The sequence below is a fragment of the Melanerpes formicivorus genome, unplaced genomic scaffold (assembly GCF_026170545.1).
Source record: "Melanerpes formicivorus ecotype bairdi unplaced genomic scaffold, bMelFor1.0.p_v2 SCAF_29, whole genome shotgun sequence".
NCBI classification, from domain to species: Eukaryota; Metazoa; Chordata; class Aves; order Piciformes; family Picidae; genus Melanerpes; species Melanerpes formicivorus.
The window spans coordinates 4110900-4138631 of NW_027142381.1; the positions used below are offsets into that span (position 1 = coordinate 4110900).

At 48.3% G+C, this 27732-nt stretch overlaps 2 protein-coding genes across 3 annotated transcripts in view; one reads left to right on the forward strand and one right to left on the reverse strand.

Moving 5' to 3' along the window:
• NUFIP2 (nuclear FMR1 interacting protein 2) overlaps window positions 1-13013 on the forward strand; it is a 14240-nt gene extending 1227 nt beyond the window's left edge. Inside the window, exons 2-5 of one of the 2 annotated variants that reach the window (XM_068154537.1) lie at window positions 2132-3841; window positions 11424-11456; window positions 12009-12063; window positions 12784-13013. In XM_068154537.1, coding sequence (XP_068010638.1) covers window positions 2132-3841; window positions 11424-11456; window positions 12009-12061 — 1796 coding nt within the window. In that variant the 3' untranslated portion in view covers window positions 12062-12063; window positions 12784-13013. Of the gene's footprint in view, window positions 1-2131; window positions 3842-11423; window positions 11457-12008 lie in introns of both variants that reach the window. The other variant, XM_068154536.1, reaches the window with a different exon arrangement.
• A 9406-nt stretch (window positions 13014-22419) lies between these two features.
• On the reverse strand, window positions 22420-27253 carry CRYBA1 (crystallin beta A1). Its single transcript, XM_068154538.1, is given in 8 exon segments — window positions 22420-22749; window positions 22895-23037; window positions 23577-23718; window positions 25300-25418; window positions 25666-25785; window positions 26376-26440; window positions 27222-27234; window positions 27236-27253. Coding segments are annotated over 8 exon segments (768 nt in total). The 3' UTR covers window positions 22420-22601.
• Window positions 27254-27732: the final 479 nt, after the last annotated feature.

Genomic DNA, 27732 nt, shown 5'->3' on the forward strand with positions numbered 1-27732 from the left:
GTGCCTGGAGATTTTAATATGTGCTTCATCTGAGCGCTCCTTCCTTTCCAGCTATGGACCCATTTGTGAGGTTGCCAAATAATCTTCACCTGCTCACTTTTCCTTTTTTTTTCCCCTCTCCCCTAAATTTTGGTTGTTGCCCCTCTGTGTCCAGGCCAGAGCCAACTGTGCCAAATGTTGATTTGAAGAAAACTCAGGCAGCTGAGTGTTGTGAATACTTGAAAATTGGAAGTAGAAACTGCTGACACACTGCCTTACTGAAATGGATCTTGTTCTTCATTTTATTCTCTTGCTCCTCATCTGCAATGGTCTTATGACCACTCTTATTGTTTTGTTTCATTAACAAGTGGTGTCAGAAGTCTTGAGTCATACAAGGTCAGCTATAACACATTGCTATTGAGAAGGCTTCCTCTGCACATTCATTTGCAATACTTAATTCATAGTCCTGGACTCAGCTGAGAGTTCCATCCTATCAATTTCCTTTGGGATGAGGTATTTATGGTTAATATTCTTAATAGCACATTTGAAAGTTATAGTGGAAGTTGTGGTGGTTACAGATCCTCGTGTGTAGTAAAATCCTTTCTGATCCCTCTCGGCAAACTCGCTTGTGGAATTTCTGTAAAGATTCTTACAAGGATTCTTGTGTTGCTGACTTGCACAGAGCTTGGGCAGTTACATCTGCCAGACATCTGAGGCTCTAGGATGTGAGAATAACAATAATTTTTGTACAGCAGTTCATTTCAACAACTTTGGCAACAACAAAGACATTCTTTTTCGAGCTGGAGTTTTGCCCGCTCTTGGTTTCGGGGGGCTTTGTGCCACAGTGGCTGCAGAAAAAGGCTTAGGTGGGTCAGTTGCTTTCCATCATCAGGAAGGAGAAGGGATGAGTCAGAGGAGGAGCTGGTGCAGTAGGAGGGAGTCCCTCTGCTCTATCCACAGCTGGAGTCTCTTTGTTGGGCTGGGTACAACATGCTCCCCTGTCTCTCACTAGGGCTTCAAGGCTTCTCTTGAGACATTGTAGCCAGGGTCCTTGAAAGCAGTAAAGTCTCTGGCCAGAGATTATATTAAATGTTAAAAAAAAAAGAGGTAGCTCAGTCTGGACTGTCCTGGGCTTCCAGCTTTGCCTCAGTTACACTCCCAAGATTCACTTCAGAACAGCAACACCTAGTAATGAACTTGAGAAGCAAAAAGAAGAGCTGAGCGGTACAGCATAACCTCAGAGTTTGGTGAGTTGGAGCCCTCAGCAAATGTACTGCTCAGCTCTCAGACTAGTGTTGGGTCTCCCAGGGACTGAAATACTGATTATTCTCAGTGGGCAGGAGACCAGTTGCTAGTGGTGGTGTGTGATTGCAGGAATGCACTTCTTGCCACTTTCATCATAGTATCATTCAGGGTTGGAAGGGACCACAAGGATCATCTAGTTCCAACCCCCCTGCCGTGGGCAGGGACACCCCACACTAGATCAGGCTGGCCTTTGCAAAACTAAAGAGCTTGTGTAGGGAAGTGCTGATTGCTGTTTTTAAGTGAGGAGATGGAACTTCCAACTGGACTTGAGCGTGTCCTTCTGGAAAATGCCTTTTTCTTTTCCCTCCTCCCCTGCTTTACTAATGTGGTGTTTGGGAGGAGGGCAGGAAGAAGGGCCACTGGTTTTGCAGGCCCGGGAGCTGATGGAGGTGATAGGAGCTGACCCTTGTTCACAGTATGAATTTCCAGCAGATCTGTAGCAAAGGCAGCAGCAAATCTCTGTCTTGAAGCATCCTGGGAATTTTTTTTTTTGCTGTGACCTGGAAATAGTAGCTGATGAAATAGCTCTCCAGCTTGCCACTGATCTTTAGTGCAGTGTATGTTCTTTGCGTAGTATCTGTATGTGCTTTTGCCTTGGTTTGCTGTCTGTACATCACCCTGTTGTATGTGAGAGTCAGCAGCTGCCGGTACTCTCTTCTTAACCCTTCTTGCTGTGGCTTCCAGCAAATGAGCATGTGCCTTTGTATGTCAGAGGCTGGATGTTTTCCTAGTTTAAAATGCCTGTGGAAAGTGGATCTGTTTGGGGCTGATTACAGCTTTCTGCAATCAGAAGTTTAACATTTCACGTTCTAATTCTTGCTTCTTGTTGGTTTTGGCTTCCTTCTAGGCTACGGCGAGCTGAATGGTAACGCAGGAGAAAGAGAAGTGTCATTGAAGGGCCTGTGCTCTGATGAAACCACAAGCCCAGGATCCAGGGTACCCAATGGCAGCCAGCAGCTCGTAGACACTAACGTGACCCCAAAGCAGCCTGCGAAGGCCGGTGCTTTGGGGAAGGCTGGAATCAAACCCAAGAACTTCATTCAGAAAAATAGCATGGACAAAAAGAATGAGAAGTCCTACGAGAATAAACTTAGGGAAGGCCAGTCCTCAGAGAAGCCAGAGGCTGTGTCTATTCCCAACGGCGTGGTAACCAATAGTTCTGGCTACATCACGAATGGCTACGTAGGCAAAGGGGCCGACAACGATGGCAGCGGCTCCGAGAGCGGCTATACTACACCTAAAAAACGGAAAGGCAGGCGCAACAGCGCCAAGGGTTGTGAGAACTTGAACCTAGTGCAGGACAAAATAATGCAGCAGGAGGTCGGTGCTCCAGCCTTGAAACAGGAACTTGAGAGTTTCAAGCCTGATTATAGCGAACAAAAGGGGAACCGAATTGAAAATACTAAGCCTGTTTGGAAGTACGAGGCTGGGGCAGGTGGAGCAGGCCGGGGAAAGCCTGGCCTTGGAGATGTGCAGCGAAAAAACTCTGATGCCAAACCTGGGATTAGCAGCAAGAAGTTTGATGACCGGCCCAAAGGGAAGCACTCGTCATCGGCTACGTCTAAAGAAGACTCATGGACCTTGTTTAAACCACCCCCGGTTTTTCCAGTGGACAATAGCAGCGCTAAAATCGTTCCTAAAATAAGTTATGCAAGTAAAGTTAAAGAAAACCTCAACAAAGCCGCTCAGACCCCATCCACGTCATCTTCGTCGTCTTCGTCATCTGCCGGGGAGACTCAGGCCCAGACATCGAGTCGACTGTCCCAGGTCCCCATGTCTGCGATGAAATCTGTGACTTCTGCTAGCTTCTCAAACGGGCCAATTCTAGCAGGGACTGATGGAAGTGTCTATTCTCCAGGGACCCAGCCACTGCTCTCATCTGCTGCTAGTACTGTACCCACAACCTCCTCTGAATCAGTACCCCAGGACACGAGTACAACTTCAGCAGCTCTGGAACAAAAGAAATCTAGCCTTTTTATCTACCCTTCAAATATGCAAACTGTACTTCTGGGTTCAGCACAGGTCGATTTCCCATCGCAGACAAATCAGCAGAACCTGGGAGATATCTTCCAGAATCAGTGGGGCTTGTCCTTCATAAACGAACCCAGCGCCGGACCCGAAACCGTTGTGGGGAAATCCGCGGATAATCAGTTAATGGAAGTGACATTTCAAGGGGAGTATCCTGCCACTTTGGTTTCACAGTGTGCTGAAATCATCCCCTCAGGAACTGAACAACCTGTGTTTCCTAAGGCTTATGAGCTGGATAAACGGACTAGCCCTCAAATTCTTAGTGCTATTCTTAAGCCTGGGACTGCTGTTGAGGGTGGTGTCTTAGCTTTGGAGTCGCATCACACAGGTGACCTACAAAAGGCAGACACCAGTAGCCAAGGTGCTTTACTGTTTCTTTCAAAAGACTATGAAGTAGAGAATCCTCTGGCCTCTCCTACGAACAATTTGCTAGCCTCCGCCAAAGAACAGAGGTACCAGAGAGGCCTAGAAAGGAAAGATAGCTGGGGTTCTTTTGACCTGAGGGCTGCTGTTCTATATCACACTAAAGGTAATGGCTTAACTTGCTGCCTAAGGGCATTCTCTTGTTTTATTTTGTCTTTACTTTATTGGGTTTTTAACATGCAGTATCCTAACCTGGTATCTTCCTTACAGCAGTTTGGATTGTTTTAAAACCAAGCTTTTTTTATGCTTTTATTGCATGTTTCTGTTGGCAGTAACAGCATGGGTAAGTCATTCCAAGGGTTTTAATTAATGTTGACTTTTGTTTTGCTTTGCTGGTTTTTTTCCCCTGTTCTTGTGGACAAGTCTCGGAGATGGAAGGCTGGGGAGGGACTTCTCAGGGTCTCAGGTAGTGATAGGACTAGGGGGAATGGAATGAAGCTGGAGGTGGGGAGATTCAGGCTGGAGGTGAGGAGGAAGTTCTTCACCATGAGAGTGGTGAAGCCCTGGAATGGGTTGTCCAGGGAGGTGATTGAGGCCCTGTCCCTGGAGGTGTTTAAGACCAGGCTGGATGAGGCTCTGGCCAGCCTGATCTAGTGTGGGGTGTCCCTGCCCATGGTAGGGGTGTTGGAACTAGATGATCCTTGTGGTCCCTTCCAACCCTGACTGATACTATGATAGATGTTGCTAGGGATGATACTTGGCTAGTGCATTTTATCTCTTCATTCCAGTGGAAGGAGCAGCTACTCCTAAGCTTGTCAGCATTGGAAAGGGTTAAATGTCTGGGCTCACTTGCTCTGTCCAGCTTTACCAGGTGATATTCTCTCTCTGAAAAGGCTCCATTGACTCTACTCACACCTCTACTGCCAAAGTGTTGCAGTTCTCCCTTAGGCAGACCAGGCCATGAAATGGCTTTGAAGGAATTAAAAAATATTCCTGTGATGTTTCATGGTGTGATTTTATATTTATTTAGTTTTCAAGCAAACCTCACACACACTTTCTGCCTGCCCTTCTTGAGTATTATGGCAAGGGCAAGACAAATCTTTGCTTATCAGCCCTTCTGCAAGCTGCAGATTGAATTCTCTCCTTGTCTTTGTAGGCCAAATCTTTCAGATGATTTTATTGCTTTCATGGAGTCCTTTGTAGTCCAGCTCATTTTTTCCCCCCCCTTTTTTTCTGAGATTGAAATGACTCAAACACAGACTCTTTAAAGTGGGAATGAAGAGAGGGAAGCCTGTGGGATGGCTTTGCTTTCTGTTTTAGCCTCAGCCCCAGAAGCTCTGCAGTCTTGTGGCAGCTCTTGGCTTTTGGTCCTGGCTCAGTATTAACAGGAGCCTGACTGCATGTTCCTTTTTGGTGTGGTGTTACTGACCTACTCTTGACGAACACGGGGCAGTTCCTTTTTCATTCTCCCCCACTTCCCCTCCCCTTGCATCCCCTGCCCTGAAGGAAAAAGGTGAGCATTTATTTCTTGTTTACTGTTCCACATGCATACGTGGACAATGGCTTGCAGAGATAATCTCTGTAAAGAGGTTGGTATTTGGTTAGCTTTGGCAAATTTGCTGTGTTTTCCCCCTCCACAGGGTTCTTAAGTTACATGATCACAAACTTTCTGTATGGCATACAGAAACTCAGATGCATTCCTTCAGCAGTAGCAAGCCCAGTCATTTAAAAAATAATAGCTCCAAATATTTTTTCCAGGTCATTTCACTCTCATGATGTTAACATCTTAAGCTGCAGTGTTCTTCAGAGCAGCCTTCATCAGATGGTTTTATCTGGGTCTTCTACCTTTTGCTCAGTCTATCAGTGTTAAAGCAAGCTGTCCATTCTCATCCCTCTTATCCCCCCTACAGCCTAAATCCCCCTTTTCCATCAGAGAAGGGGTGTACCAGCAAGCACAGTGTAGAAGGGAAGTTCTTAGGCAATCCTCTTCTTAAGTTTGTAAATTCTCCCAGCACTTGAGTTTGTAAATTTTTGTCAGCCTGGACACTGCTGCAGCTCTGTATAGCAAACCCATCAGCTCTCCCCTTCTCACTGGCTGTGTGAAAGACAGACCTCGGTAAAACAATGGAAACAACAGGAAAATAAAGAACACTCCCTTCCCGTGTCCTCTCGAGGAGGTGTTAACTTCAAAGTCTGGTTCTCCTCAACAGAGTTAATTACATTCAATGGCAGAAACCCACACCTAGAGCACTCTTTAAAATACTGTTTTCGACTATTTCCGTGCTTCTGCATGTGAATGCTCTGGCTTTGAGCATCTGGAGCCAGCACCCCTGTGATGCCCCGAGGAGATGGGCTCCTACCCCACCCCTCCTGTGGGCTGATGTATTTTTCGAGTCTTATCTGTGCCAACTTTAAGGTGTTACTTAGGGGTGAAAGATGATGGATGTTTCTAATCAGTGGTGGTGTTAGTGCAGTGATAGAAGTGTTCCAAACAGCTGGAGCTTGTTTTTCTCCTACTTAGCCTTCAGATACCGTTGCTAGTTTACAAAGCAGGAGATCAGTCTCAGGTTTTGGCAAGTCTTTTGTGATAATGTTGGGTGTTGCATTTCTGTATGTGTTCAAGTTCCCTGGGGTAAGTTAAGGGGTGTTGGCAGGAGCTGCAGCACCTTCCTTTGCCTCATGCAGATAGAAATGCTATCTCCTCTTCATGGCCACGATCACCCTATGGGTGAGCTCCTGTGGCACAGTGTGTTGCAAAATGTCCACAAAAGAGCTGCTGGAGTGTTCAGCCACTGCACAGCTGTCCCTGTAATTCCCACACCATTCTTTCAGTTTATCTTGGGCCATCTTCCTCAGGTTCTACTCTTATCCAACCAGTTCCTCTGCAATAGGAAAGGACCAGTTTCACTTGGTTGGTTTTTTTTACAAGCTGTCTTCCCCACTCAGGAGACTTATAGGGGTTTGCCAGGGTTAGGGTGGTCTGGGCAGTTGGATCCTCAGATTGTTTGGTTATGATTTCGAGAGGAGGGTGAACTTCTCCCTCTTGAGATTGATCTGTTTGCTTTTGAGCAAAGTCTCAATAGGTTGCTCTTCGGATCTGATCTGCCCTGCCCCTGGGGTTATGGGCACAAAGAGAAACAGTTGTGGGCACAGACATGGGTGAGTGTGGAGCACTAGGGTAGTCCTGGTGCAATTCCCTGCCCTGAGTTTCTCTGGGTGCACTGGTTTGGTGCAAGGATGGAGCTCTGGACTTTGAGTGGAAAAACTAGCAGGAGTGGTTGAAGTGCTTTGATGTATCTGACCCAGGCTTGCACCCTATTTTGCTCTGTTTGTTTGTAGCTGTGACCAGGTTATGTAGATCCTTGGTTTGGACTGCTGATAGGCAATGGGAAAGCCTCCAACTTACGCAGTAGCTTTGTTCCAGCAAGGCAGGCTTTGCCGTGTGTGGTTTGCCCAGTGACTGCAAGGAGCATTACAGGTTGCAATTGCTTTCCAGCTTCCTTGGGAAAGGGTGGATGGAGAAGGTAACACACAGGGCAGGCTGGCTCTGGTAGGGTAATCCTGTTTAAACCACTGCTGGGGGGGTTGTGCTCAGTGGCCAAGAAGTGAAGTGCTGGTGGAGGAGTCTGAGTGTGCTCAGGCTGCTTTTCCCCCAGAAGTGAGAGCAGTGGGAAGGTGCTGGCAGGGCTGATGATGCACCCTTTTCTCTTGGATGGTTTTTGTGCTGGTTTCCTCTATGGCCCTGCTCTGCACCTTCGTTTCATTTTTGCTTTTGAAAAAGCAGAAAGGTTGTTTCTCTTGAATCTGATCTGCTTGACTTGAAAACACAATCCCTCACCATTGCTGCCTTCAGTGACAGCATGTGCCACTCGCTGTTTGTGCCGGTGCCTTGAAACACTCACAGGTGACATACCTGATTTAGCAAGGTGGAGCTGATTAGCTGAGCACTGGTGACCAACTGCTTATGTGGGTGGAGACAGAGACAGTAGTATAGGGACACTGTCCGTTTCTAGGTTGGAACAGAACCTCTGCCTTAGTGTGGCATTACCAAAATCCTCATTGTTTTGAGAGAAAAGTGATCTTTGAGGATATTTAGGGTCCTTCAAAAGAGGAGGGTGGGTGTATCTCAGCTTGACTTCTGTTGGCATCAGTATCTTCTTCCTGATTCACTCATTCTTTTAAAGATAACTTGATGAAATGTCTCATATCAGAGTAACTGTCAGAATTCCATCATGCTTGGGCAGTTGCAGTCTTCTAAGCCAGGCTGTGTGTCACTAGCACCAGGATCTCTATGGCAGAGTTCGTGGTGGGAAGCTCACTGAGTGCTTTGCTTGTCCTTGGCTGAAAAAACAAATAATCAAAGGTCTCCAGTTCAGCTACACAGTAGTAAAGACCACATAGGTAGAGAAGAGGAAGCTGGAGTGCTCCCCTCTTCTGCCTTGTCCCCCAGTGTCTGGCTGTGCCACCACTTTGTTCCTTCTCAGCATCTCCATGGCACCAGCATCTCCACTCGCGTGAAGAAGCAGAAGAACAGCATGGAAATAGAGCAAGGCAGCGTGGGCCAGCCGGGAGTGGCGTTCACTGGAATGGTTAACTGGGTCAGAAGAAATAGCAGAGCTGTGAACTCAGCAATTTCATCCTTTACATCAGGGTGGAGGGGAGTGTTGGGTTCCCATCCCCCTTGATGGGAGGAAGGGGGCTTATGGTCTTGTGGAGCCTCAGCTGTAGAGCACAAGCTGATTTAATTCTCCTCAAGTCTCTGCTTTTTCCAGTTGTCAGGATGAGTGCAGTGTGTTCAGTGCAGTGCTGAGTCTCCACAGCATTGAATTTTTAGTCTTTGCTTTGTTTCTGGGGCTATCCCCTAACTTAATCATCGTGTCCTGTGTTTTGTTTGTTCTTTCCTGTGGTTTTATTTTTTAAGTGCTTCATTTTAGGGACAATTGTCAGTTTCTATGTTAGGTTTGTAAGAACAAAGAACTGGTACCATGGCATGGTGCAGACACTTCTGTTTGCAGGGGCAGACTCTCTAGCAAGGAAACTCTGTATGAAAGTGCCTGTCTGAACGAGTTAGCACGCAGAGATGTCGTTTTTCCCTCCAAGGTTATGTACCAGTCTGCTATAAAGTTTATTGACTTAGAAGGAATCTCAGCACAATTCACCAGAGTGTGCTGTAGTCTGTTCCTGACATCAAAGCCTTCCCCAACTGACCTTTTGTTTTGGTGGCAGTCCTCAGAAAAAGTGGCTTCTCTCCCTGATGCCTGTTAGGTGGATGTGGCTGGGGCTGTCTACTCTGGGCAGTTCCTCAGCAAACTCTGAGCTGGAGGGCAGTGGAGAAGCCAGTTCATTGTAAAAAATCCTGGAAAACATGAGATTTGGAAGGGGCACAGGAGGTGACCTAGTTCTGTTCAAGGCTGGGTTGTGCAAAGGTTGCTGATGGCATTTTCTCCAGCAGGGTTGGAGTCCTCTGAGAAGAAAGCATGCCATTTCCCCAGCCACGTGTGCTGCTTGGGAACAGTGACCACAGCCTGTTGATCAGGTCTCGAGCACCTGCTTTGGAAAGCAGCAGTACTAGGTTTAGGGTCAGTACCTGAGGGGGGTGGACTCAGACTCATGGAGAGGACACCCCTTTTCCCATGCAGGAATGAGTAGTTACAAGAGACTTTGCTCAAAGTCACCCTGGAAAAGCAGGCTCAGGAAAAGAGCTGCCTGTCTACCAAACTGGTCTCTAAGGTCTGTCTAGCCAGATAGAGGAGAGGGTCTTGCACTTCTGATGACAGACAGCAGTCAGTATCACATCCAGTTTTGCTCATCTGCCATCCACCACCTCCAGGTGATTTACAAGGCATTTTACACTGTCTGCTACCTTTTCTTTCTGAAGAAAGAAAGGGAAGATTGAAGTTTGAGAAGATTGGTTTGCTGTTTGTTTTTCAAAACAGAATTGTGACAACTGAAAAGGGTTCTGGTGTGGTCTTGATAGCATCTTGCTGTCTGTCTTACTGCCAGGCACATCTTGATACAAGCAGTTCATGTCCAGTGAAGTTAGGACCAAATGGAATGGTCTTTTGCATGGAGATGCAGCAGTAGGCAGTGTCAGCCTCTGCCTTCTGTTTGATGCTTGAACATTGCTCTACTGAGGAAGAACCAACCTGAGAGCAGTTCTGTCCTCTGCCTTTGGGGAAAGCTGTTAAAATAGGTGATGTTCTTTAGTGGTTAGGAAATGATGCATTCAACTTCACTGAATGGAAAGCTAGCTCTGCTGGAGGTAATTTTAGTAGCTGGTTCATTTTACTTCTGGGGAATCTGCATCAGGCAGAGGGAGAGAGGTTAGTCCCTTGCCAGGTTGCTTATATCCCTGAGGTGTTAGAGGCTGGGTACTGTTCCCAAAGCACTTTGGGTTCCCTTGATGAAAGTGCAAGGTACTGCTCTTACTATCATGAGGCAAAAATAAGACCTTGTAAAATTTTGCCAAGGCCTTCCTTACAAAAGGCTTAATTGTGCAGAGAGGGCTGGGGATATTTATTTGCATGCAATTTCCTGCCCCAGGGAGCTTGAGGCTGTGGAGGACAAAGGACAGATGAAGGCTTGGAGAAGGGACGTGAACATGCAAGCGATTGATTGAGGTGACACTTGGCACGCATCATGCTGAGGCCATGGGTTTTGTAGGGTTTTTTATTCTTCCTTTCCCATGCTGGCTAGCTTACTTACTGCCTCCTTTTGTGATTTACTGCCCATACCATGTAGCTGCTTCATTCATTGCTTCACTCCATTCCTAGCCCCTACAAGGTCTAATCACCCTTCTTCCTGGTGGAAGAGAGACTTGAAAGATTATTCTTGTAGGTTGTGTTCCTACTAAATGCACCTTTCCTGCAATTTGGTCTCATACACTTGGGCACAGGGTACAGTCAGTGTTATTGTAGATATGCTAGCTCCCAAAATTCCAACTTGGTAGTGGTTAAATGTCATTATTTTAAATAGAGCTCTAAAGACATGACTTAATTTGGGGCTATTTGAATTAGAATAACCTTCTGTTTCTTACTGGCAATTACAAGAGCATTTTACTTTGCTCTAGTTTCTTAGGTAAACAAAAGCTTGTATTCTTGCAGGGAGAGCTGGGGGGGGCGGGGGGAGGTGTGTTTGTCTTTAGCCCACAGGTGTATTGTAGAGGTAAATGGGGGCAAGAACTGCAAGCCAAGCAGGTGGCTGGGTGTCTTGAGCATTGCACCCTGTTCTCAGATGATGCTGGCAGCACTTTTGCAATAATGTTAGGAGAGTCATCTGTGCCTGGTGTGCTTCAGCAGATGCATGCTGTGAACCATGAGAAACTCACTTTGTCCAGCGGTTCTGATTTCACACACACTAAGCATCAACTTGTAAAAATCATCTCTCCAGGCTACTTGTGAAGGCTGTAATGTGTGAAGCAGCATTGGAGCCAGAGTAGTAAAGCCTTAAGTCACATTGTGATTTGTAGGAGTTGAGAACAGCAGTGATGTTTCTGATGCTTGGTTTGGCCTTCTGACCCTTAAGACCATGTCATAGACATCTCACTGCCTCTTCTTGCTGGACCATTCATGTCAAATTTGACTAGTCCTGTGGGCTGGGCCAGGGTTGGGTGGGCTGGGCTTTGTCTGAGTGCCAGCAGAACTGCAGCAGTGTTGTGCCATGCTTGGAAAATTAAAGTATGTTTGGAGTTCTCTAATGGCAGTATCAGTCTGCATAGTAACAATGGCCTTCTTGTTTTGCCTCCACAGAAATGGAATCAGTTTGGAATTTGCAGAAGCAAGGTAAGAATACTGGGAAGAGTAAAAAAAAAACCCTGAATTTTTCTGCCCTGCGCTGTTGGGATGGGCGATGAGAGTGGATTGGCTTGGTGTCTGGAGATGCTGAGTTTAGTTTCTCAGTGCCTGCTATTGGTAGTCTGGGTTTATTTTGGTTTGGATCACTAAGTCAGGACAGTAAGCTTTACTCTAATGGGGTGCTCAGAGAGAAGCAGAGTCTCAGAAAGAGCAGTAAAAGCTGTGTCAGATTAGATTTAATGAGTCTTTGCCATGTGCACACAATTGCTTTCTATTTCTGGTATTGGATGTCACACCCAAGAATAAGTTTTCAGTTCTGGTGTTTGCCCACAAGTCACCTGTGAAGATGTTCTAATTTAGCTTATGGGAAGAGCTGTACGTGGAGACTTGTGCTGCTGCACCATGGCTCAGGAGAAAGTGTCACTGGGGTCCTACAGGGAAGTTTAAGAGCTGAGCACTTGGCAGGTAGTTTGTGGATATCCTCAGCCATGGGTCCTGTAAGTAGCTTGTCAATAATTCAGGATTTTGCTTCCTTTCCAGATCCCAAAAGGATAATCACTTACAATGAAGCCATGGATCGCCCGGATCAATGAAGGTAGCAAGACGAGACTGCCTGTTATAACCTTTCTGCAGCAGTTGTGCTGTTCATGGGGGACAAAAGGCTTTTATGCTCCTTCTAAATCTTCAGTGCAGCAGAGGAACCATAACTAGAATCACAGGATAATATATACAAATATATATATATAGTTATTTAAAAATGGCAACTGAAAGTAATTAGACTTCTTAAGGAATCTGAAAATTTATTTCCACGAGACTCCACACGTGATTATTTAATCTCCGGTACTGAATAGAGAAATTTTGTTTTCCTCCTTCTTTGTTTTGTTTTTTTTTTCCCTTTTCTTTTTTTCTTTCTTTTTTTGCTTTTTTTTTTGGCCTTTTTTTGTTGTTGTTGTTTTTTGGTTGAAAGAGTGAATGCAAGTGATTAACAAATACAGACTCGATTTACAAGCTCGGTTCTAAAGATCCTGCTGCCGTCCCCACGGGCGACAGCAACCCACTGGAGGGGCATTTCCACTTGACAAGGTTTCTGTTTCTCGTTCTGTGACTGTAGTGACACACACTAATCACAGGGAAATCAGGATGATTCAGCATCCTTCATCTCCCCCTTTCCTTAGACCTCCCCTATTTGTAATCTTCTCTTTGTTTTGTTTTCCATCGAATGCTGGAGAAACGCCTTGAAGTTTGCAGAGTTTCCTTTTTTGTTTTCCCCCTTTCTGTTGTTCCAGAGAATTCTAAATCTGCATGTTTTTGCCAGGAGTAAAGCAGCAATCCTGTGCTGGGGAAAAAAATTGTCTTAAAGCATCGTTCTTCTGGGGGAAAAGATGGTTAATCCTGCAGTTCTAGGATGCATGGTTGAAGTCACACAGTTGACCTGGCTCCGGTTACACGTTGGACTATTGCAGCTGAAGAGTTAACTTCATTTTAAGAGACAACATGCAAAACTAAGCAATCTGTTTAGGCAGTTAATATGGGGGGGGGGGGGGGGGGGGGGGGAAATAACAAAACAAGAAAAACCCTCACTGTTCCCACTGTTGTATTAATGGGAGCAGGGGGGTGGTAAAAAACAATAGAGAGAAATTACCTTCTGCTTTCAACCGTAGGTGCTTCATACTTGCTCTGTCTAACACTAAATGTGCCGGATTTCTTTCCCATTTTCATTGGAAAACTGAAGAGGAAAATTGAGTTCTGCTAACTTTCACCTTTTCTTGACTTATCTTTTTCTCTGAAAGAAAAAAAAAAATTAAAAAAAAGGAAAAAAAAAAAGAAACAAAAAAGCAAAAAAAAATGTTAAAAAATCAGGAAAACCAAAAAAAAAAGGAAAAAAAGAAACACCAAAAAACACCCAAAAAAAAAAAGAAAGAGGGAAAAAAATGGGAATTTGAATCCTTTATCAATTTGTCCATAGAATGCCAGTGGTGGGCTCCCTGCACCCTGCCCCTTGGGAAAAAATGTTCTTTTTATATTTTAATGCAGTCTGTGTATTTCTGGGCTCTGCTTCTAATTATCTCTTAATAATAAAATAAAATTTAAAAAAATATATATATTTTATTACAAAAAACAAATGGAGGACTTAGAAATTAAAAAAAAAATAAAAATAGTAATTTAAAAATAATGAAAAAAAAAAAAAAAAAAGGAAAAAAAAAATAATAATAATAATTACCCTCCCCAGGAAAGGAAAATTTCCTGGCAGTGGTAGAGAGAGAGAGCTGGGCAGCCCCACTGTGTAACCTGCTCTTGTCCCATCACGGCTCCTGTAGTGCATCCAAATCATCTTGGGGTTGGTTGGGTGGTTCTTCTGGGTGGGTTGGTTGTTTTTTTTCCCCCCCATGTGGAAGGTTCACACAGGGTCCAGTGGGAGAGCAAGCAATGAATGAAGTGGAAATGGGGGTTCTGACCCACCCAGTGCTCACCGTGGGTGTTTGTGGCCAATTACCGGTTCACGTATGTCTGGGTATCGAGGTCAGCGGCAGGTGGTGTGTCCTAAAATCAGACTGGACCCTATGGGGCATTACAGGAAGCAAAACCCAAAACTTTTGCCTACCCCTTTTTGCTTAGATTTATCCACTTTTTCCTTTCCTTTTTTCCTTTCTTCATTAGGAGTATGTAGCACATGGGTTTGGTTTTGATTGTTTTTATTCTTGTTAGTAAAATTGTTCCTGAATCTTGGGTTCACAGTGGGACAATGAAACTTGATGCTGTACCTTCTGTAAGATGGCTAGCTGTCTGCCACACACTTAGTTTTAAAAGTCTGCCTATGGATTCCCTGCTCCATGTTATGTATCAAATGCTATATAGTATAATACTGTAGTGTGATACTATATAGTGATCATGTGTTGTGTCAGTCCAGGTTCAGAAATGTGTGGTTGGCCAGTCACAGATAGTTCTGTTTCACCTCTAAACTGTACCACCTCTGCACGTGTGTGTAACTTTCAGATGTATAACACGTTTACAGGTGTGCCCCACAGCTAGTTCCCCCCCAACCTTCCTATTTCTGATTCTGTTGAGTCTCCCAATTCTGCTTGCCAAAAGTTGGAATAGCCTCCAGCTCCGCTGTGGAAGAGCTGGGGCGTTCCTGAGCTTTAAAGTGTTGAACAAACTGGATGGTGATGGGAGAATTGAGGTGGAAGAAATGTTTGTTCTCTTTTTTTTTGGTGTTATTATTATTTTATTGCTATTGTTACAACGTTGAAGGCTAATAGCAAAGTTTCCAGTTTGTTTTACTGACTTTAAGGCTCTGCTGTGTTATTTATTTGCCTTGTGTAGTCACTTGTCGCCTTAAGGGGCTGGGTTCCATTTTAAACAAAACAAAACAAAAAACCAGCAACAACAACAAAACAAAAAAGAAAATACAACAACAAGCCCTGTTTTGTTTCCCTGGGGTCTGTGCTGTTCTGGTCCCCCTGCCCCTGGATCAGCTCTTGGGGCTGGTGCGATGCAGAAGCAGAGCAGCAATACCCTGTGCCGAGTCTGACCCTGCGCCTTCAGGAAGATCCCAGTCTTGCTGAGTATTTGAGGACACTCATGTTGGCCTGGTCCAATTTGTCTCCTAAATAGCAAAGGAAGTGCTGAAGGAAAGACGGTTCAAATGATGGGTTGTCTTTTCCCCTGATGTTTGTTCCTGCTGCTTTGCCCTGCTGCATGTGGCCCCTTGCCAGTGGGACCCATCCACAAACACCCTCTGCAGCTTCTCTGCTGTATTTCTGACCATCCTCTCTCCAGATGTCTGTCTGTCTCCATGAGCTCCACGGTGTGTGCTCAGTGCTAAGCAGTTAGGAAATCTTCTGTGTGAGTTCCTGTATCTCTGGCTTGCTGGTGCCAGGTGGTAGACTATTGCCAAGAGCCAGGCAGGACCATGGAAGGAGCTTCCTTGAGCTGTCGTGTAACTCACCCCGTTGCTGTCTGCAGTCCTCTCAAAAGTCCTCACACAATTCTTTACTGAGCACTTATTAAAAGTATCTTAAGATTTAATCTGTTTTCTGATTATTTTTGTGTAAACTTAAAAACAAACTGAAATTGAGCTGTGACTAATCTAGCACATTTAAATAATGCTAAGGTGTTACTGATATGTCTCATGTTTTGTTTTTGTTTGACTCAGAGTATTAGTACTGTAGCATAAACCAAATAACAGCCCAGGAAGAGGGGGTGAGCAGCCTGCTCTCCTGGGTCTGCACCCAAGGGTGTCTGTGGGCTGGGGGTGAGGAGCTGGCGATGCGTCTGCGAGCATCTTGCGTACGGAGAGCGAGCGTCTATTTATTCTGTGCCATTGTTCTCCTGACACTGAGTTGAGTTTTCAAACAAAACCCCTTAAATACATGTAGTGTTGGAAAGTGGTGAGATCATGACCTATTTTTTTATTAGCTCTGAAGATACTAATTCAGGTTAAGGCTTCTCTCCCTTCTGTTCCTGTCATGCGTCCAACGAGTCCCTTTTCTCCTGTTCCTTTGGTAGGCTGGCTGTTCACTGGAGTAAGGATTCCTGCAGAGGCAGGGGCTCTCTCCTTTCTCCTTTGGTCTTTCCCCACCACTTCTCTTCTGCCAGCCGGCCCTGCGTGGTCTCTCTTTCACAGAGTCTCATGTCATGGGGGCTGGCATGTGGGATCTGCTTGTTCTTGGGTGGATTGGAGAGTTTCATCCACTTCAGGAGGTTATTCAAAAGCTGCTTCATTCTATGTCTGATGTTGGTGGCTTGCAGACCTTCTGCTCCTGCCCAGGCAACTTGATGGCTTTCAAGGTTTGCTTGGCATTTGATTTTTGGTTTAAACCCACCTTGACTGTCCATGAAACCTGTTTTCAGCTCTTTGACAATGTGGATAGCTCCAGGGCATGAATTCTGTCACTTAACTCACTTAAAACCGTTGCCCTTTCCGAACTGTAAATCCTGCTGTTTGCTTTTTGTAGCTGCTGTGAACCTCTTTGAAACGGGGGGGGGGGAGGGGGGGAAAGGGGGGGAAACAGTTCTCATCAGGTTGTGAGTATGCCAGCTATTCATTAGCTGGGAATGGTGACAGGGTGAACCAGCTAGGTAAAGTGAAAAGAAAATCACTCCCTGGTAGGAAAGAGAAAAAAAGAAAGCTAGCAGTTGTCCTCTCAGTTGCATGTGTAATTAGTGTGTCTCACCTCCTAGAGAGTGCTGCCACAGGACAATGGCATCCTTCCCAGAAGTGGCCAGTGGGTGACCTCAGGGACATCTGGGAGCAGTGGCATTCACAGACGTGTTTCAGCACTGCTGGTAGTTTTCCTGTATGTTCCATTTTAGCTCTTGATTCAGCATTTTCAGTGCATTGCTTTGGCATCTGAAGCTTTCAGGAGTCTTGTCCCTAGAAGATTTTTCTGTCCACCCATCTTTAGTGATTTCTGCCCCCCCGCCCCGAGACTGTTCACAAGGGAGATGGTTGAGCGCAGGAAGGGAGAGAACAAGGCTACACCTAACTTAAAGCTGCTACACATTTCCACACTGGTGTATAAGGCAGGAGGAAGAGGGTAGGGCGGGAGGAGCACCAGTGTAGTGGAGTAGCTGAAGAAGACAGAGTAGCTCTAGCTTTGACCACTGTGAGAGCATTCTTCTGTGTGAAAAAGCCCTGGCACGAGCAGCTGAGAAACAGGACCCTGAGCTCGTGCAGGGGAGCAGCTCCTGGTCTGTGCTGCCAGACATGCTGCCTTCCAGAGATTACAGAGCTGTGGTTGTTTGCACAATCCACGTTACACCACAGGTTAAGGTTGGCTTCCTTGAATCCTGCTTGAGATCCTCCACAGTGGCAGCATTGCTCAGCAGCGTGGCACCGAAGCAGCGACATCTCGGGAGGGTACAGGAGAGAGAGCTCCACGGTGTCCTTGTGTTGGAGTCACACTGCTGGGGGGGTGTCAGGCTGCTCCCTGCCTTTGGACAGGGGCAAAAGTCCCAGCTCTGCTTTCACCAGGGGACGCTGAGCTAGATTTATCTTGACTGTTAATCCGAAAGCTTCATCTATTGTGTCCAGAGCTCTCAAGCCATTCTGTAAGGTAGCAGTATCCCTTTCCTATAGCCTTATTCGTGACGAGAGTATCTCTGCATAAAAAACTAAGTCCATTTCTTTCTGTGGTATGAAACTCGTGTCCTGCAAACAGGGGGGAAGGGTTAGCAAAAACATAACTTAGAATTTTCTTTAAAAAATAAAAAAAAACAAAAAAAATTAAAAACTTAAAAAACCTATAAAAATAATTCCCCCCCCCCCCCCCCCCCCCCCCCCCCCCCCCCTCCCCGAGGCCCTCTCTGCTTTCCACAAGGTCTTTTCCTCAGGTGCTAAATAAGGGTTCCAAAAATGGATACTGCTTTAGGAGTTTCTGCTTTATTCTTAAAGTACTTGGTTGGTTGGTTGGTTGGTTGGTTTGGGTTTATTTTTTTGCTTAGGTGTTGTAAAAAAAAAAAACCCAACATTTTAACAAGAATGGGGTTGGGGTTGGTTTGTTTGCTGTTGATGTAAATAAGATGGTGTCTCTACATTTTGTTTTCTTTTCTCTTTGTCGACATGGAGTAGTCTCCCATTTTTTGTTTATCCTTTTGAGAAGGACCCCTCTTAGTGATGACCTTCCCTGAAGACATTTCATTTGAGTGTTGCTGCATTCGAGAACGTACCTACAACTGTTTTCGTTGTCTTGGATTAATGCTGCTGCTGCTATAAGTAACCCTGAAAAATCAAGAATGTGTGATGCACTTTTGTTTGTTTGGTTTGGGTTGGTTTGGTTTGGTTTGTTTTTTTTTTACATGACCATGTAGTTCCTCTGCAGATAGCTGAACCCTCCTGTAACACAGCCACTAACTGCAGGTAGTGTCAGATGGGGGGAGCTGGGTGTAGAAGAGGAGGGTACCTGACTTTGGTGCTGACCTACAGTAGGACTTTCTATGCAAACGCAAGCAAAGGAGAACTCTTAACTTGAGAGAACACTGTGCATTTATTTTGTATTGTTGGTTTGGGGGGGAGGGTGTCTTCTTGTTGGTTTGGGGGGTTGGCTTTTTTTTTTTTTTCCTTCCTCCTCCTCCTTCCTTTTCTCAAGCTGCTATTGGAAGGGTAGTGCAAATCCCTGAGGTTTTCAGCTTCTCCTTCCTCCATGGCTGGTGGTGTGTGGGAAAGATGCCAGAGTAACTTGTAAGGTAGAAAAATCTCAATCAAGTGTTGTCTCGTCTCTGGGTTTTAGTGTTTCTGTTTTCTTTTTGAGTCTGTGGAAGGAAATTGCTCATCTCTGCAAAAAGGCCTTTTCAGTGCTTTATCTCAATGTGAAATTAACCAGCAGTATTAGGGATTGCATGGCCTCCTTCCTGCCTGCACCCCAGCGCTGCAGGGTCATAAGCTCCTTCTCCAGCTGCCCTTGGCTGCCAGGGAGCAGCCAGTGCCCACAGTCAGATGTTTTCCAAGAAAAACTTGGGGCCAGGTCATCTCCCAGCCAAAACCAACAGGTGGGGAGTGAAGGCCCAGGGCTTGGGGAGTGGCAGAGGGAGGTCTGGATGCATCAAGGTGCTGCTGCAGGGCATGAGCAAGTCCAGAACCTCTTGTCTTCCTGGGTCACACTCAGAAGAGCGCAGGGGATGTGAACCATGAAGGAAGAGGTTCCTGGAGGGGGTAAAAGGCAATTTACTTGACTATTTATAGAAGATCCTTTAGGAAAATTAAGTATCTTGTTAAAGTGTGGGAAGAGTAAGGAAGGTCTGAAGTTGCATAGGAAAAAACTGCTTGGGGATTACAGCTGCCTGGAAAATAGTCTGCAAATAGCATAGGTCAGAACTCTGCCTCTTGATTTCCTTTATTCAGCATCAATCTTTTTTTGGTCAGCATTTGTTCTCTTACACACCTGCATGTGTGTGTGTACATCTGACTAAATGTGCCTTGCATGTGTGCATAGTCTTTCTGAAGTGTTTGTGCTGGGGTGTGAGCTGCTGGGACATGGCATGGGCCAGCTGGGCACCCGGCTGGCAGCACAACGGCCATGGCCCCTTGGCAGTCAAGGGTTTGGCGGTGTCCACGCGACCCACTGGATCAAAACAAGGCTTGGACTCAAGCCTGCATCGTGGCTGTCTTACAGTTCAGGGGTGGTGTCCTGTGGGGTGGCACCTTTCCTTTCCTAACACAAGCTGTTTTCTGTGACTTTGGAGGGGAGTTGGCGGGGAAGGAGGAGGGCAGGGAGAGAAAGAGAAGCTGCTTTGCTGCTTTCCTGCAGACAAAATCAAGCATTGCCAGGCTTTGCCTGCAAAGCCAAAACAAAGGAAGTTCTGGAACCAGCTTTGCTCTGGAATTAGGGCTCTCTGCAGCACCAGGGTTCCTGTTACCCTGGGGATTTGTTCCTTTCCAGGTTGTGGTTCTTGTTACTGTGGGTTTTTTTGTCTTGGTTGGTTGGTTTTTGTTTTTGTAAAGGAGAAGTAAGCCTTGCTTAAAGTTAATAGAAATGCTTGTGTGCAGTCAGTGACTCCGAATACAAAGCTGTGCAATTCTTGTTCCTTCATCTCTCTCCCAACTCACTTGCCCCAAGGTGTGATTTCTGTCCCAAGTCTTTCTGTACTTCTGCCACTGTAAATGTGAAAGCTTGCTTGCATTATTTTGTAGAAATGCATTTTGCACACTCGGGTTTCGCTGAAGCTCCGTGAAAAGGTTAGTTTGAAGCAGATGAATAAAGCTATGCACATGTTTTGAAAGTTTAATTTGTGTTTCATTACCAGAAGTGACTTATCTGCCCTCTTTTTGCATTCCTGTGCTGTCATTGCCTGCATTATCTTCACCATCTCAGAGGGTATGATGTAAGGTGGCAGTTCTTTGCTGACAGCTGTAGCAGAAAACTGGCGCTCCTTGATTTTTTCAGTAGCCTCTCTCCTTTGCTTTCTCTGTATCTCTCTGTATAGCTATATAAATATATATATTATTTTTTTATTTTAAAGAGCCTACTTTAGTAATTGAAGTGGAGGGAGCAGGGTGTGCTGGCTTGTGTTCCAGATACACTTCATACTGTTGGATGAGCAAATGCCCTTTTGTTCTCTAGTTGGGAGCGCGGTGGTGGTACCTGCTGGCATCCTGCTGGGCGTGCGGGTGGCAGCGGGGATGGAGACAGCCTTGCGGAGGGGATAGAGAGCAGCCTGCTGCGCTGCAGCCTGGTGTTGTGGGCAAACTTCAGTCTTCTAATGATAAAATTAACCGAAGAGAAACCATACTGTTGTGTATTCCCACTGTGAGGCAGGAGGCACAGGCTCCCTTGCTGTGGTCCATGGCCCACTGGAGCGGAGGGTGGGCTCCCGCTGGTCTCTGGAACAAGAGCTCTATTTTGGTTTTCTTTTCATGAGTTGGCTGCATTGGGTTGCAGGTCCCACCTTTGGAAACTTGTTGCTTAGCCCAGAGCCCTTGTGCAGGAGAGTTGGGATTTTGTGATGGGAGAAGGACCCTGAACAGCTTTTTCCTCATGTTCCCTTCACCATGGCAGAAATTTGTACTAACTTGACAGCTTTTTTCATACAGAACAGGGCTGCTTTTCTATCAACCATCACACGTGTACTTACACACCTTCGGTGGCTTGCAAGCCTTCGAAGGTCCTCAACTTGTTTACTGCAGGGGACGGATGCCCCTCTCTCCCCCCTCCCCTGAATACTTCAGTGTTAAGGGCGGTGCAAAACGCAGCCGCACGCTTCGGCCGCGAGCTGGGGTGGGAGAGGTCCCTCCAGGCCGAGCTGCCGGAGCCGCCTCCCCTCCTCCCTCCCTCCCTCCCGTCGATCCGTTCTCGTTTCTTTCAATTTCCTGGTGTTTATTAAAATCGCCGCGGGGGTGGCGGGGGGGGTGGTGTGTGCTCTGCCCGCGCTGGAGCTGAATTACCTCTGACCTGCCGAGAGGGGCAGCCCCTCTTTGTCGTCGATATCATAAGTGTGCAACCACATGGATCAGTAAAGGTAGTCGTCGTTTCTCCTTCCTTCCCCCCCCGGCTCCTCTGCCCTTCCCTGGTTATTTCTGATGAGGTTCATGCACTCTGTGTGTGCCCAGCTGGAAAAGCCTAGGCATTTTCCTGGTGGTGAGAGGGTGGCTGTAGAAGAGTTTGTGTAATAACCTGCTGTAGCTGTGTCTGGCGCAGCCCCTTGCGCTGGTATGGGTGATGTTACGGACTGTGAGGATAAGGTAATGTCCATGAGCTGTAACGGCATGATGTATCTTTACCAATGATGTCATATTTCACACTAAATGTTTGAAATTTAAAAGAAAAAAAAAAAATTAAAAATAATAAAAAAAAAAATTAAGAAAAAAAAAAGGAAAAATGTTCAAAAAAAAAGAGGAAAAAAAAAAAGAGTTACCTGATTTGTTTTTGGTTTTGTTTTTGTTTCCTCCTGCACCAACAGGTCTTCAAAAAATTTATCCAAATTTTATTATTTTATCAGGAAAGAAAGAGAGAAAAACAAAAAAAAAAAAAGAGACTAAAGAAATAAATTTGTGTAGATCAACTATGTTAAGACAGACAATAAGTGATGTAAATTGTTGAATAAAAGTTTTAAAGTTTGTGGGTGTCAGTGTGACTCTTCATTGTGTTTCGCAGGCACTGTCCCCCTTAGCCACAGTGGTTGGACAGCTCCGCTCACAGCCCCCCCGCAGGCCCTGAAGCCTGTGAGCAGTGTGGTGCAGGTGGCCGCATCCATGTGGGTGTTCAGTGGGGCAGCAGACCAGGAGTGTGGTGACAGGAGCAGGGAGCAAAGGAAGGCCCCTGGCTCCAGAGCTGCCCCAGTCACCAAGGGTTTGGCTGCTATGTTTGGGGGTGTCTGTCGAGGGCTGAACTTGCCTTGGTGTGAACCCTAGCGCGCTTCAGTCCTGCCTAAAGGAGGCAGGGAAGAGTTCCCTGCTACTGGGATGGGGAATGTGGGAGTTCAATCCCAAACACAACAGCAAACACCAAGCTGGTTTATCTTTTTCTTTCAGTCACATTTATTGGCAATTTGTGGGAGTTGGTACCGTTTGGGAATGTTGTTCCATAAGCAGTTGCAGTACAAGAAGGGGTGGTTATTTTGGGAGGGGAGTATTAGCACCAAAAGGGAGCCGGTGAGCTTTAGAGACCTTGCAGAGATGTGCTGGAAAGTGGGGAGCTACTGCTGGACACGCCTGATGGATTGGATCTGGGAGGTCTGGGCGTGTGACCCCCACTCTCTCCAGTGCTTGTAGTCTCCTCCATGGTGGTCAGACTCCAGGACGTACTGGTAGCCACGGTACCCAGGATACTGGTAGCAAACCCAGCTGGAAGAAAAGGAGTTGTCAGGCGGCAATAAGGAGGACGAGAGGTAAGTGAGGGGGGTTCTGGGGTGCCCCTCCTCTAGCTGTGGTACCCCAGTGCAGGCAGCGGTTTGGCCCTGCTGCCTGTGGGCATTTCCCTGTCACTTACGCGCCACACTGGATCTTCATAGAGCCCACTTCGTTGTTGGCCCAGCCCATGGCCTGCAGCGAGGGGTAGTCATCGCTGATCTCCCACTGGCGGCCGATGAAGTTGTCTTTCTCAAAGACAGTGATCTTGGACTCCTTGTGATTCTGGGGGGGGAAGAGCAGGGGTTGAGGGGGAGGCAGCATTCCCTCCCCAGTGTGCATGGGGATGGCAGGGCAATGCCCCTCACTATGGCATTGCTCAGGTGGTTTTTTCTGGTGAAGGAGGTGTTCAGACCCTGAGCTGATAATTTTCACTTGGGGGGAGGAAGGGGGGTGAGTTGGGGAGGGTAGTTTTCCCAAAACAGGTAGTGTGGAGTTCCTCAGCAAGATGATGCTGGGCCAGGACAAGGTAGGGATTGGCCTGGGAGGTGTCATTGAAAGCCATGCCACAGCTACTGTCAGGCTGGTTGTCCCCTTCTGGCTCTGTACAGCTGGCCTGGGAGGTCTCTTAAAAGCCTTAGAAACCAGGACGGAAAGAGGAATCCTGCTGGGCATGGAGGAGAAGAACCCTGAGCAGCCTCTGACACATGCAGAGCCCCTGGCATAGCTATATTTGCCCTTCCTAACTTCACTCCCTTGGCCTGTGCTATTGCCTGGGGCATTTTAATGTGATCAGAGACAGGAGAGCTCCGTGGGACACTCACAGCGGAGCAGACGGGGCGGAAGGACATCAGGCGCTCGATGTGGTAAGCGTTGCTGCCGCTCCAGGCATCCCAGCGCGGGTACTCTCCCCTCTCCAGGATGAACTGCTGCCCGCAGAAGCCAGTGTGCTCATAACCAACCCAGCTGCAAAAACAGAGCAAAGGTTGCCAGGGCTTCCTGCAGCAGCTCTGGGCCTCCTGCTTGGGGCTGGCACCGAGGCACAGATGTAGGTGTGAGGAAGAGATTAGGGGCTGGGCTCTGACCGCAAGTCCAGGAGGAAAGGAAAAGGTGCTGGATGTGGGCAGGGAACCTGCGGAGTGCATAACTGTGTGTGGTGCCTGGGAGGCAGTCTGCATGGCACCACCAACATCCTCCAGCTGCACTGGGTAATGGGGTCCCTCCAAGGGGTCCAGCCCATGAGGGTGGCTCACTTTCCCTGAACTTTTCAGTAGTCATTGACACAGACCAGCATCATGTTAGGATGCCACAGGACACCCCTGGCTGCCCTTCTTTCCCAGAGGCCTCATTTCTTACTTGCTTCCCAATTGCAACCTGGCACAGGTGGAAAAAAAAAACCAAACAAAAAAACAATTTCTAATGCCCAAGCCAGGCAGAACCTATGTGGCTCTGGGGGGGGAGCTGTTGCCTTTCCCCTTTCTGGGTCCCCCTCTGCTGAAAACAAACAAGCGAGGGTGAGAGGCATGTTACTACCCTTGCCAGACACATTTTGCAAGCCTTGGTGATGCCCACATGAAAGCCTATCTGTCCCCCAGGTGAGGACCTCTCCTGAGCATATCCCTTTAAGAGGGTCAGGGGACAGGACAGCTGCAGCCAAGCTGGGAGGCAGAGACTGGGCTGGAGTCTGAAAGGTGGATGGCACAGGCTCTGTAGCCCACAATCCCCCTACGTGTGGGGTGCTGGGTGGCACAGTGAGCTTGAGGGTCTCTTTCCAATGGCCCAAAGTGAGCCCCGATCCCATGTCCCACAGTCAGCCTCCCCCTGTGCAAGGTGACCAGCCTGATTGGGAACGCATCAACTGGAGCAGTGAGCTGATTATGGCATGAGCAGGCATGCCACCATAATCCCATTAGCATTACAAATCCTAAATATAGCAGCACAAATCTATCTCGTCTGCCTCTCTGGCCCCAGCGCGATGCTTGCTGTGGGGACTGCGCCTCACACATAGCGTCTCGGAGCAGCTCAGGAGATGTTTTGCCTGTGCCAGGGAGGATTCCCCTGCACGGGCAGAAGCCTGTCTCTGCTCCCTACCCCCTACTACTGACGGGGCCAGTCCAGCACTGGGGAGCAGCACAGTGCAGGAAAGCACGAGGCAGGGCAGGGCTAGGCCCTGTGGCAAGAAAGGTGGTTTTCTAGGCACAGTGCTTCATGGAATTACACAGGCAGGATGGGGACCAGGCTGAGCTCAAGAGACGCTTGCTGAGCACTACTGCTCTTTAGTGCATTCCTGCCAGGCACCAGTAAGTGCTGGTCCCAGACTGTGCAAAGCAGTTTTGAATGATGCCAAAGGTGGTGTTTTTGTACCCTGGCCTTCCGTGTCAGTTCTACCCAGGGCTGGCTGCTCTACACTGACAGGATGGGATCCCCCTTGCCTGGCTTCCCCAGGTGAGCAGAGCAAGGACAGCTGCCTGCACTCCATGCTTAGGCGCCCCTCGCCTTGGCAGCCCCCCGGGAAGGCAGCGCCGCTGCAGGCAGCTGGATACTTACGCGCCGCACTCCACCTTCAGGGAGCGGATGTTGTCGAAGCCGCACTCCATGATGTTTGGACAGGCCGAAGTGAACTCCATCCTCTTGCCCTGAAAGTTTTCTTGGTCATATACGGTGATCTGTAAGGGAGAGCAAGCTGCGGAGTTAGGAACCGCCCGTCAGTGTCCCCAGGCGATTCAGCGCCTCTTCGAGACGGAGGGTGACGCTCCGTCCGGGGAAGAGCCGGCGGAGGCTGCACCGGGCACCCCTCTGGGCTGGGACACAGCCCTGCACGCCTCCGCGCGTCCCTGCACTGCTGGCCCCGCGGCGCCCTGCCTTGGTGTCGGGGGAGCCGCAGGCTGGGCCCCGCTCCGCTCTCCTGCTCACCCCTGCAGAGATCAGTTCCCGGGGCAGCGGTGCCGTCCGGAGAGAGGAGCGGAGCCGTTCTGGGACGGGCGGGTGGCAGGGCTGTGGCTGACGGTTCTCCCGGCCTCTGCTCCGAACGCTCTAGGGCAAAGAGGATTAACGGGGAAAGGGCGAGGGGGAACTCCCTGGGGGGCTGCGGCTGATGCTCTGCTTTCCCGCGACAGCTCCGGGCTTCGGCGGGGTCTGTCTTGCTCACGCACGTGCTTCTCCTCTCCCTTTCGGCTTCCTCCTCTACCTCTCTCCCCGGCGCTGTTGCCAGACCCCTCAGGGCTGATTCCTACCTTGCTCTGCCGTGTCCAATGCCCCCTTTGCAGCCCTCATGGCTGCCCCTGCCCGCTCTGCCAGCCTGCCCGCACCGACAGGAAGATGAATTAACAGTGTGTGTTTTTCAGGGACGGTTGTAACTGCCTGGCACGGGGCATTGGTATGAGCAGGGCACAGCTGGGCCAGGGTGCTGCAAAGAAGCGTGTGAAAAACACCTGGGAGATGTTGGAGTAGGCGAGAGGCACATTCCTGTGGGCGGAGGACAAGGATGCCTTGTTTCCTGTGTTCCCCTCCTGCCTCACTGCCTGCTGTGCAGCTTTCCTGTCCCCAGAGAACTGGCTTAGCCCCTCTTCCTAGCTCCCACCTGCACACAAGGAAACGCAAGACAGAGGGATGTAAGGACATACCTTCCATGGGCCCATTGGGACAGGCAGAGGGTTTGTCTGAGCCATCTTTGCTGCTGGAACGGTGTCTGGAGAAGGAAGGAAAAGCCATTGGTACTGCAGCATGCCCTTGTGCATTACCTGGTGCCTGCTCATGGGGCTGGGGGATGGCTCTGTGTCCACTGCCCCCAGTGCCTGTTCAATGGCAGCTGCCCTGCTGCTGGGGACAAGCCATACCAGTCACAGAAAGACACTCATGCTATCTGCAGGAGGGAGTGGAGGGCACCGTGGTGGGGGCTTCAAGAAGTATCCAAAGCAGGGTGCTCCCTTATCAATCTCCCAGTGCCCCTTCCCACCTCCTGGCAATGGCATAGAGCCTGCATGCCCACTGAGGTACAGTGTCTGGCTCCCCTTCCTCCTTCCCTGAGGCTAGGCCATTGCTAGGAAAAGACCCCTGAGCAAGAGTGGGGACCTGTGGTGGTGGCACAAGCTGCCCGGAACCTGGCAGTGCTCAACAGACCTGACTGCTCCTCTCTCTCTTCCCCAGCATCCTTGCCATGCCTCCCTTGGGAGGCACTGAGACTCCCATAGATGGCCTCAGCTAATGGTGGGAGATGCCAACCAGTAGGCTGCACCGGGGGCTAGGGCCGGGTAGACGCCAGGAGTGGAGTTCGCCATAGCAGAGGGGCTCTTGGCCACCCTGGCTGCAAGCAGGGATGTGTAAGCCTGTCTTTTGCCATGGAGAAATGGCAACGGTCCCTCTGGGTGTCTTCTGCCACCAGGCAGGAGGAAGGGTGTCTGCCTGGCTGGCAGCAGCAGGGGCAAGCAGGGGGCGAGGTGGGAGAGGTGCGAATCGGTCCCAGGACTCACCTAGCTCAGGCGGTTACTGCTGCTTCGCCCATGTAATGTTTGCCTACTTCAGCGGCTCAGCTTTTATAGGGTGCTGCTGGCCGGGAGCTGGTGCCAGCGTTTGCAGAGCTGTCAGCACAATGCTTGCTCTGGCATTGTCCTGCTGATCCCCGGAGATTTCAGCTGCTCATCCCCATGGTCTGAGCCACATTCTTAGGGAAAAAGAAAAGAAAAAAAATTGTAATAAAAAAAAAAAAATCAGGGCGACTGTTTGCACAGATAATCTTGGGCACAAATGACTCAACAGTTTGACTGCTCTGGCATTTTCCAGGGGCAGTGCGCTGCGCCATCACGGGGCGAGTGTGGGAGCTGGCCTGGCCCCGGCACTTGTTGGCACAGTAGGGATGGTGCAGCACCCTTCCGGTGAGCCCCTGCAGCTGGTGGGCTCACCTGGGTGTCTGCCAGGCATCACTCTCACCCTGCTTCACTGGCCACGGCAGGTCCCTAACTCCATGTCCTCCATATCTGTGTG